Raw genomic sequence first — 10,677 nt, 5'->3', positions numbered from 1 at the left:
GCTGAGCAGACTGATATATAGTTTAAGGGCTTAAACACATGGGCGTGACTTTGTCCCGTTTTGCGGCCGTGAAAATCACGGACATAAAGCGGGATGAAACAAAACCATTGATTTCAATAAGTTTGTTTTCACTGTCTGGATTATTGCGCGTTAATACTAGAAAAGCTAGGACTGGCGCAATCTTTCTCGCACATAGCTATTCTTTACGTGCGAGAAAGATAGGGGAAGACCGTATTAGCGCATGTGCCTTTGTACTTAAGCCCTAACTTGTATTTTATTCATTTATATCTCTGCTCATTCTTGTATTCTTGTCATGTGACCACCATAGTTATAGACATGGCAGATATAGGAAGGGAGGAGGAGAAAGCAGTTGGATTTCAACATGTCCTACATTTTTGATCTCGAGGTAGGGGTCTGCATAGGCTTAGGGCTCCTTCACACAGGCGTATTTGCGTGCATTTTTGCACAAGCAAAATGTATGCAGAGAATAAAACCCATTTATTTCAGTGGGTTCGTACACATGCAGCATGCTCTACTTTTTGTACGCATTTGCTCAGCAAGGGGCCCCATAGAAGTCGGGAGGGTGTGCAAATGAACATGCCCTATGGGCAAAAATCCGTGCGTAAACGTCAGAGTCAAGGAGCCCTAAGAACACTTTCACACGAGCAAATGTACAATTGGGTGTCTCAGAGCAATGTATTTGCACGCGTATTGGCATATTTCACTGTACTTTTAGTGCCCGCTGGGCATGTTCATTTGTGTCCGGCAGAAAGACGCGCCCCAATTTATATGACTTTTTAGTTCTAGATGTATTCTTTTTCCAGCAGAATTGCGCATTGCATTGTGCATTTCCTTGCATATTGCATGTGAATTTACACACTCCCAATAAACATTTCTGAGGACTCTTGGTGCGAAAATGCGCACAAAAGTAGAGCATTGCGTGCGAAAGGCATGTGTAAAATACGGAGGTGAGTATAAGCCCATTTATATCAATAGGTTCTACTCTCTGCGTGTTGCACACATAAATGTTGCACACACAAAAGCACACGCAAATACATCTGTGTGAAGAAGCCCTAAATAACCATTTCAATCAGGGTGTGTTTGTCTGCCATGCGCAAATGAACATGCCCAGTGGGCGCAAAAAGTACAGTAAAATACTATGATAACCAAGCAAGAAAACTCGTTCCCAGTGTGAATACATTGCGCTAAGGCATGCAATTGTGCATATGATGTGTGAAGCCGCCTTTTTTCCCCTTTCCTGTTGGGAATACATGCAAGTGTATGGGGAAGGGGGTGAGAAGGAATGACTGTCATGCAAGGGACAGCTATCTAATGTGTATGAATAGCCGTAGATCTTTATTTCTAGTGTCCCGTTTCTTTGTGTTTCAAGTGTTGTGACTCTTCTCCAGGAAATTCTACATTTAGGTTGCGCTTACACGTGGCAGATTTGCTGTGGATTTTCCACAGCAAAATCCACATCAAAATCTGCACCTTTTGGTGGGAATTATGGGGCGGATCTGCACCTAATTCTGCAGCAGAAAACCCAACACATTTGAGCACACCCTACTCTACTGCACAGAGGACACTCGGATTTCCTTCCATGTTGAATGTTTTCGCTCAGAATTTTCCTTTATCTTTCCAGAAAACCATTCATTTGGTGACAAAAGCCACAGAGGAGGACAAGAAATCTGACGAGACGTTGAGGTTATACTAACATGTTGTGGAGTATTTCCTGCACACCATCAAGTGTAAGGGCACATATCCACCACCGTGTTTTCACAGACGCATGATATGCGGTGAATGGAGTCAATGAAAGTGAAGAAATAGATCGCAGCATGCTCTATTTCTCTGCATACATATGCAGCATAAGCCCTCTACATTGGCATAGGCTGCGTATTATATGCTGTCCATATGCAATACATTGCATATGGGCAGCGTTTTCATAAGTATTCACACTCTGAAAAAATGGCATACTGCGCATGCCATGTGTGTGTGATATGCAGGCATGTGCAGTGCCCTACAGGTCTTTGCCAGCAAATCCTCTATAGACATCAACCCATTAACCTTCCGTATCCACTACACCGTTGTCAGAATCTTTTGTGTTTTCCAATATGTAGGTATCACTGAGTGTGTGGTTGTTAAAAAGAACCGTAGCAGGACTTTTTTGATAGTAGACACTGAACCAGGTAGCATATACTGGAGCCCTATCTGCAGGGATGGAGTAATCAAACTTTTCGTAATTTTCCTTGTAAGTGGAGAACACCATATCCCAAAAGGGCACGAAGCTAGGACAATTCTACCAAATATACAGCATGGTTCCTATTTCTCTACCACATAACCAACAATCCGAAGAGATCACATGCAGCATAGCTGGACATCTGTACCACCTTGTAATTATTTTGTAATTCCTTGTGAGCCAGCAAAAAGACCCTCTCCCACTCCTCGGGTTCAATTGAACATCCAAGGTCATGTTCCCAGTGGTGGGGTCCCGTCCCAGTCAAGGGTTTTCCCCATTATTTCTGAGACAGCGTGCGGCACTGATAAGGCTCATCGCTAATTTCTAGCTGGCTAGAATTCAGCGATGAATGAACAGTGCACAATGCTAGTATCACTCAAAAGATGGCTTTAGAGCGAATTTTGAGCGATAATTGTCTAAATGGCCCTTAACTGGTCGTTGGTTTAATGAAAGATACAAGCAATAAGGATAATTGTAAATGTTTGTTTTCATTTTTTTTAACTAAAATGCTTCGGTAAAAATTTATTTAAGCATAAATATGTCACATGAGAAAAAGGTTTCAAGCTTCTGATACAGAATACATATATACTATAGCTTCTCCGGTGACCTCTTATCTCTCCCTAAAGGTCACTGTGTCACACTGACTGTACAGGATCATGGAGTCAGAGGTTTATATCGAGGTCTTAGCTCATTGCTATATGGATCCATCCCGAAGTCTGCAGTGAGGTAAGGAGTAAATGTTACATAAGGGGAGGAGATGAGAGATATAAAATTGTATAAATGGGCATCCCCCTGTCTAAATATCCTATTGGGGCATATGGATGTTATGGGAAGGTCCCTCATGTGGGATCCCCTCTGTGTACCAGAATAGAGAGGCACTTTGTTAGACCCAGCACATCCATGCATTACATGGACTGCAATTAATTTGAATGTCTACCATGTACTGCTATAGGGAAAATGTATGCCTTAATGAGACTTTTCCTGATGATCAGATGTTAGTTTTAAAGCTCTATGAGGTAACTACTTTTAATATCCTGTTCTTCAAAAAAAATAAGATAAAAATTAGTAAGATCCAAAAGTTTTTCGAGACGTACCATAATAAGGGGCATCAAACCACCATAATAAGGGGCATAACTAAAATATGGGTTGTAATTACCGCTTTCTCAATGTGTTCTTTTCAGATTCGGCACATTTGAGTTTCTCAGTAACTTTGCAAGGAGTTCCTCAGGGAAATTGGAGGGAAAGACCAGTTTTGTATGTGGCTTAGGGGCTGGTGTTGCAGAGGCTATCCTAATAGTATGTCCAATGGAAACTATTAAGGTATGTGTTGTTGCTACCCCAATAGTAACGCTTTACATATGCCAGTCAATCCTATCTGTTCTTTTAACATGCACTTTATTTTAGTTGTTTCTGCGCTAGAGCTGTTCTTCCTACTGTAATTGTGGCAGGAAATATTACCCATAATTAACCATTTCAGAGTTATGGGGCTCTAGTTATGCAACCATGCATGGGCAGACATACACTTTAGTCTCCCCTCCCCACTCTCGCCCATATGAGATGGGGTACTTTTATATGAGATGACTGTAGGGTGCTAAAGCGCTTTATAGCTGCCCCAATGAATATTGCTCCAGTGCTTTCAATAGTTGCTCACTGAATGCAGGTGGAGCGCAACGGAGATCTCTTCCGGATGCCCTCCTCCATGCAGAGTAAACAGTCAGTCATTCATTTGCTTGGCTTTTAGGTGAGCTGAAAATCAAGCAACTCCGATGTCTGAGTGATTCTCGCTCAGTTGCCCTGTTGGGTTCTATAATCACTTTTTTGAGCGATTTCTCAGGCGACTATCGACCCGTGGAAAAGTACCATTTGTTTTGCGTATGCCGTTCACATAGTCTGATCCCAATATTTTCTGTGACTAGGTTACAAGGGGATGTAACTTCTATAGTCATGTAAGGAAAGGCCATATTCTCCTGTGACATAGTAACGCAAACTCACCATATTTTGGGCTCCACAAGCTGCAGACTTTCTGCCACAGATTGTGTCCCCAACAAAACTGGGGCAAAATCTGCATCTATAACATGAAAGGGTGAAATCGGTAGTGAAAACCAGTGATAAATCTGCAGCAAAATTGACATGCTGGAGATTAGAAAATGTAGTTGCCATTGTTTTGGCTTTAGATTGGATCTTCTATCAGCCAAACCCTAAATTTTATAATTGTATGCAGTTTTTTCTTGGTAAAAATGGCTTGTTGGCATGAACAGTCCCAGATTGGCAATAAATATGTATTATATCTAATGGACCATTCTTCAAAAGATTACTGCTGACAAATATTTGTTTCCTTGGGGTGCTAGGATGAACATTGAACTTTATATAACATCTCGAATCATGGTTATTCAACTTCAATCATTTATTTGACAACAACAGGTGAAGTTCATCCATGACCAGGCCTCCTCCACACCTAGGTATCAAGGTTTCTTCCATGGAGTGCGAGAAATTATCAGACAGCAAGGTGGGTTCAAGTTCTTACCGCTAGGATATTGTAGAGAGATGGAGATGTTTTAATTAATATTATTTGACATCTATTTCGGATATATGTTATACAGTTAAATCTTCGCAGCTACCATAGAAACAGTTCCAAGATGAAATTTCAGTTTTTTTCTGTATGCTAGTACAGAGCTGGACTGAGATTAAAATGCAGGCCTGACACACAGACCCCACCAGCCAATATTGGGGAAAATAGTGGTGCGCAATGCAGGCTGCGATCAATTTTGCTTTAGGCCTCCTGCACACGAATGGGTCGGAGTGTGCAGCAGTATCTGGCCCTGTTCTCAGCTGGTGACTGTGTACCTGTCTTCTTTCCTCTTCATCTCCACTGCGGATGAAATTTTCCAAAAATTACCTGTGCGTAATGTCAATTGTGGATGGACCGCGAGCTAGACGACCTCTATTGACTTCACAAAAATGGAGCATGTTGCGATTTTTTTTTTTCCCTCCGCTTGCAGAAATCGCAATTCATTTGCAGGAAGAAGCAATTTTACCCATGCATGCTCACCTCTCTTTCTCCCCACTCGTTTTATGCAATGGGAGGGGGCGTAGCCAAGTGCCTGTCTGCTCTGCCTCCTCCCATTCATGCTATGGACAAGGGGTAGGGCAGGGGTGGAGCTAAGTGCCAGCCCTTTCCCGCCCCTTGTCTATAGCCATCAATGGGAGGAGGTGGGGCGGACTTACCTCCCTCCCATCGCACAGAACGAGCGGGGAAGAAGAAAGGTGAGCCTGCGATGGGAAGGGAGGGTAAATGGCAGATGGCCTGGTGAGGTCGGTGTATTTGCGCCAGCCTCACCAGGCCATATGAATGGGCGCACAAACGTTTGATTTGTGTGCTCGTTCACCAGTTTTCTCTCCCCAAACGTAGCGCAAATATCGTCCGGCTGTGAAAACGGATGGATAATATGTGCTCATTTGAAAGAAGCCTTACTCTGAGCTAAAAGTAGTATTGGCTATTAGCTTTTGGGTTAATATAATAAAAGAGAACATCCTGATGCTGGCCAGTGTTAGAACTTGCAGGATGAGGTACTTTCAGGGGTGGGACACAAATACCGTATTTTTCGCTCTATAAGATGCACTTTTTTTCCCTCCACAGTGGGTGGAAAAAGTCAGTGCGTCCTATAGAGCGAACATACTGAGATTTGACCTGACCGGCAGTTGAAACAGATGGTAAATCCTTCTCACTGAGCTGCCGGCCCTTTGTATACAAACAGGAGAGCAGAGCGGCCGACAACAGCTGATTGCTGGGGGCGGGGAAACAGCAGGCAGCAGAAGAGCAGAGCTGCTGACAACAGTTGATTGCTGGGGGCGGGGTAACAGCAGGAGAGCAGAGCAGCCGACAACAGCTGATTGCTGGGGGCGGGGAAACAGCAGGCAGCAGGAGAGCAGAGTGGCTGACAACAGCTGATTGCTGGGGGCGGGGAAACAGCAGGCTAGCAGAGCGGCCAACAACAGCTGATTGCTGGGGGTGGGGTAACAGCAGGAGAGCAGAGCGGCCAACAACAGCTGATTGCTGGGGGCGGGGGAGTAGCAGGGAGCTGTTGTACGGGCAGACGGCTCCTGCTATGGAGCTGACAGTCTGATAAACATTGCAGGTACGATCCGATCCGTAGCAGCGCCCGATGCTCATAGAAACAGCTCATTAATGAGAGGGAACTTCTGCTCCCCCTCATCAGTCAGCTGTAGCGTGATCATGCCATCTCGGTTGCACCCCTTAGGCTAGTATTTTCCTGAGCTCTCTGGTGAGGTTGGGAAGGACATAAAGCAGAGATCAGAGGACCATGACATCTGAGCAAATGAACAACACTTATCTGTTGACTACATAGCAGAGGTGGGAGAGAGCTGCATGTATGTTGTATATATTTGTGCCTTGTTATGCACACATTTATACACCATACATAACCATAATGAGAAATGCCATGCAGGATCCTGGAAAGTTGAGTGACAACTAATGGAATCATCATTACATGGTCACTCAGCTCTTTCAGAATCCTGAATGCCAACTGCAGAGTTATGCAAGCATAACATGTATACAACATGCATTGCTATAACTAGTCAAACACGACATTCAGGGCTCCTGAAAAGCTGAGTGATAAGTAATAAGATCACTGTTACATTTACACTCAGCTTTCCTGGATTCTGAATGGCAGGTTGCCAAGTTTTATATACTTCATTCTGAGTTGGTACTACTGCTCTTTATTCCTCATGTATTACCTGACTAACTGCCTGGTCTGGGGGAGTTCCAAATATTTTTTTCCTATTTTCCTCCTCTAAAACCTAGGTACATCTTATCATCAGGTGCGTCTTATAAATCGAAAAATATATTTAACCACAGGTTTCCTACCGGGCTGCTTAAAATTTGCGTGTGAAATGCTTGTGACAGTGTGCTGCAGAAAATTATTCCTAAACTAATAATCCAATAAAAGAATTACAATTATACTTGGACTATATATTGTAAGAATTAATACTAGGAACAGTTCATTACATAAATAAATACAGCACCATATGCAAACTCAGTACACAAATACAGCGCCTGAACCAAGCTCATAACTTAAATACTGTGCCAGAACCAAGCTCATAGCATAAATAAAGCACCAGAGCCAACCTCATAACATAAATACGGCACCAGAGGCACACTTATAATATATAAAGCACTAGAACCAAGCTAAGTGAATAGATACAAATATCAGAACTTAGTTCATAACTGGTGAGCTGATTATTGGACTACTGGGCTGATGAGTGGACTGCTAGCCACTAATCGACCCAGCACTCTATCAATTAGTGCTGCTGGGCCAATTAGTGGCTAACAGTGCACTTCTCAGCCCAGCAGTCCACCAATTAGCTCTCAGTGATCATGCTGCCCACACACCGCAGCAGAGCAGAGTTGGTGACTGGTGGGCTGGCCCACTGACTGCTTGAGCAATGTGACCCACGAGGAATCTGCCCAGTCTTGCAGATTGCCAGTCTGGGCCTGTTCTAGGATATACGTTGATAGTAAAAATTAATGTCAATGTATATTTATTACCAATCAGGGCTACGTGGGACATATCAGGGACTAACACCTACTATTTTAAAACAAGGCTCCAACCAAGCAATCCGGTTCTATGTCATGACCTCACTACGTAACTGGTACTTAGGTGAGTAGTATCCTGGTTACACATTTTTCTGATTGTATACACTATTTACATATGTTACACAGATAATAAACTAATAAACCACATAGCTTATTAGTGGAGACTGGGTGCTATATATAATAGTTCATAGGATTTAGACTAAAACAGCAAATTTTAGTTTTGCAGCAGGATATCTATTCACTGAGACAGTAGGGTTCTAGTATTGTATAGATTAATTCACTGAAAAGGACCCACTAGAAAATCTAATTTTTATTATTAAAAAATAACTTTTATTTATCCTATTAAAAATTGACAAACATATATGACAACAAAAATTTTTTAAAAATAATGCCTCCGTTATCAATGCTGTGTTAGCAAAGAATAACAGTCATTTTGATATTTGTTATTTCTTTTGTGGAGGTATAAAAGTGTAATAGGGAACACCCTGAACTTGGTCTGTTACCCAGAGATACAAGGGTCACAGAGTAACCAGTTGGCCCAGATTCGGCCTTGACTGTATTAAGGAATAAACCGAAGGTCTCGTATAATTATTCCACTACTTTGGTGCAGTTTATTATAATTTGTTGAAACTGGTACACACGTAGTTATTCACAAAAAAACGTGGATATTTAGGAAGATATTGCACTCCTAAGGCGCAATGATTGATATTTTTTTGCAATCGATACGCCTTCTTTTGTTAAAACGATCTTAAAAAGATCGTTTTAACAAAAGAAGGCGTATCGATTGCAAAAAAATATCAATCATTGCGCCTTAGGAGTGCAATATCTTCCTAAATATCCACGTTTTTTTGTGAATAACTACGTGTGTACCAGTTTCAACAAATTATAATAAACTGCACCAAAGTAGTGGAATAATTATACGAGACCTTCGGTTTATTCCTTAATACAGTCAAGGCCGAATCTGGGCCAACTGGTTACTCTGTGACCCTTGTATCTCTGGGTAACAGACCAAGTTCAGGGTGTTCCCTATTACACTTTTATACCTCCACAAAAGAAATAACAAATATCAAAATGACTGTTATTCTTTGCTAACACAGCATTGATAACGGAGGCATTATTATTATTTTTAAAAAATTTTTGTTGTCATATATGTTTGTCAATTTTTAATAGGATAAATAAAAGTTATTTTTTAATAATAAAAATTAGATTTTCTAGTGGGTCCTTTTCAGTGAATGCAGCAGGATATCCATTTAATATACTAGTGGCTGATGTAGGACATTCATTCTTCCATGTTGGCCTTGACCTAAAGGGGTTTTCCAGGATTGTACTATTGTTTAGGATAGGTCATCAATAGCAGATCTTTTGGGGTCTGATGCCCAGCACCCCCATGGATCATCTGTTCGCTGCAACTAGTACAGCACCGCACTTTCTGCAGTGGCTTGGAATAGTACTGCAAGCTATGTCCCATTCAGCACTAGCACAACAGCTTCTACAAACAGCTGATTGACAGAGATAACAGATGTTAGACCCCTGTTAATCTGATATTGATGACCTATCTTTAGCAAAGACCCTTATAACACACTATTTAACATTTAGGGAACATGGACTATTTTATTTATCCAAGTTGTACCCCAGATCTACCACTTGCAGAATAGTTGCTCTGTTTGCACCGTAGCTGCCTCTAATAGAGGCTGATAAATGTAAAAATATCAGATATTTGATATTTCTTTAAATGTTATCCAATTAAAAGCCAATTTAGCCGGGATAAATCTCGGGCAAACAATGGCCGGCACTCGTCCCCGGAAGTACACGCTCACGTGCTTTTGCACAGGGGCGGGTATCGTTGCTTCACAGCACGGTGGCTGCAGGAGATTTCTCTCTTCGCTCTCCCCTGCCCCTCTCCATTCACTTAACACGGCGGCCGTTCAGTACTGAATGGCTGCTATTTACGCTCATCGTTCAAAATTTTATGCAGCTCAATGGAGAAAGGCGGGAGGAAGCGAAGAGAGAACTCTCCTGCAGCTGCCCCGCTGTGAAGCAACAATAAAAGCTATGTACTAAGAAAAATAGGATACCGCGCTCCTAGGAACATCCACCCTCCGGACAACCGTCTTTCTTTTACTCCGTTTATTAGAACAACGCGTTTCGTCGGTTAGACTTCATCAGGTACAGGTTAATACAATAAAACACCCTTGTTTATATACATACATTCAGTAAAAAAGTTATTACTTTAACCGGTGTGTTGCGCGCTCAGATCCCGTTCACCTCCGGCGTCCAGCGCTGTCCCGCCCTGCATCAAGCGTCACTGACGCAGACACACGTGACTCGGACGTGGCTGTAGCGGGCGCCGCCCCTCATGCGGGGAGGAGTGAGCTCGGGTCTTGCCGCAGCATCTGTTGATGGAAGTTGCTATGGTTACCATTTTACACAGCAGTGTGTCTAGCCTACACTCTGTGATATTTTGCCTGCCATTGCTATATGTAATCTTAATTCACATCACTTCATTAATAAAACCAGCCTAAAATGACCTAAAATATATATAAATATATAGACATATATCTCATTAATCTCTCATTAAAAATATTCAATAAATATTATTATAGCTATATAAATATGAATATTGCATATAAATATTGCATATAAATAAATATTATTCTATCTGTATAAATATGAATATTGCATATAAATATTGCATATAAACCAATTCATATAAAATTTATTCTAGTTACGCTATCAACCCTAAAAAAGTGTATTCTATGTATATCTATAATTCAATACACATAAACCTGTAACATATAGACATCCAACATAATTTGCATGATTCTAA

The 10,677-nt window shown here is 41.8% G+C and overlaps 1 protein-coding gene across 1 annotated transcript in view; it reads left to right on the top strand.

The window, feature by feature from the left end:
* The first annotated feature begins 382 nt into the window (after positions 1-382).
* The window catches only part of LOC136626497 (tricarboxylate transport protein, mitochondrial-like), a 29,400-nt gene continuing 19,105 nt past the window's right edge, over positions 383-10,677 (top strand). Inside the window, exons 1-6 of the mRNA XM_066601555.1 lie at positions 383-406; positions 1,643-1,704; positions 2,831-2,962; positions 3,418-3,556; positions 4,658-4,742; positions 7,810-7,914. Of these exons, the coding sequence (XP_066457652.1) occupies positions 383-406; positions 1,643-1,704; positions 2,831-2,962; positions 3,418-3,556; positions 4,658-4,742; positions 7,810-7,914 (547 nt within the window). The remainder of the gene's footprint in view (positions 407-1,642; positions 1,705-2,830; positions 2,963-3,417; positions 3,557-4,657; positions 4,743-7,809; positions 7,915-10,677) is intronic.

The sequence above is a fragment of the Eleutherodactylus coqui genome, chromosome 4 (assembly GCF_035609145.1).
Source record: "Eleutherodactylus coqui strain aEleCoq1 chromosome 4, aEleCoq1.hap1, whole genome shotgun sequence".
In the NCBI taxonomy this organism is placed as follows: domain Eukaryota; kingdom Metazoa; phylum Chordata; class Amphibia; order Anura; family Eleutherodactylidae; genus Eleutherodactylus; species Eleutherodactylus coqui.
This window is presented reverse-complemented; position numbering and strand designations above follow the sequence as displayed.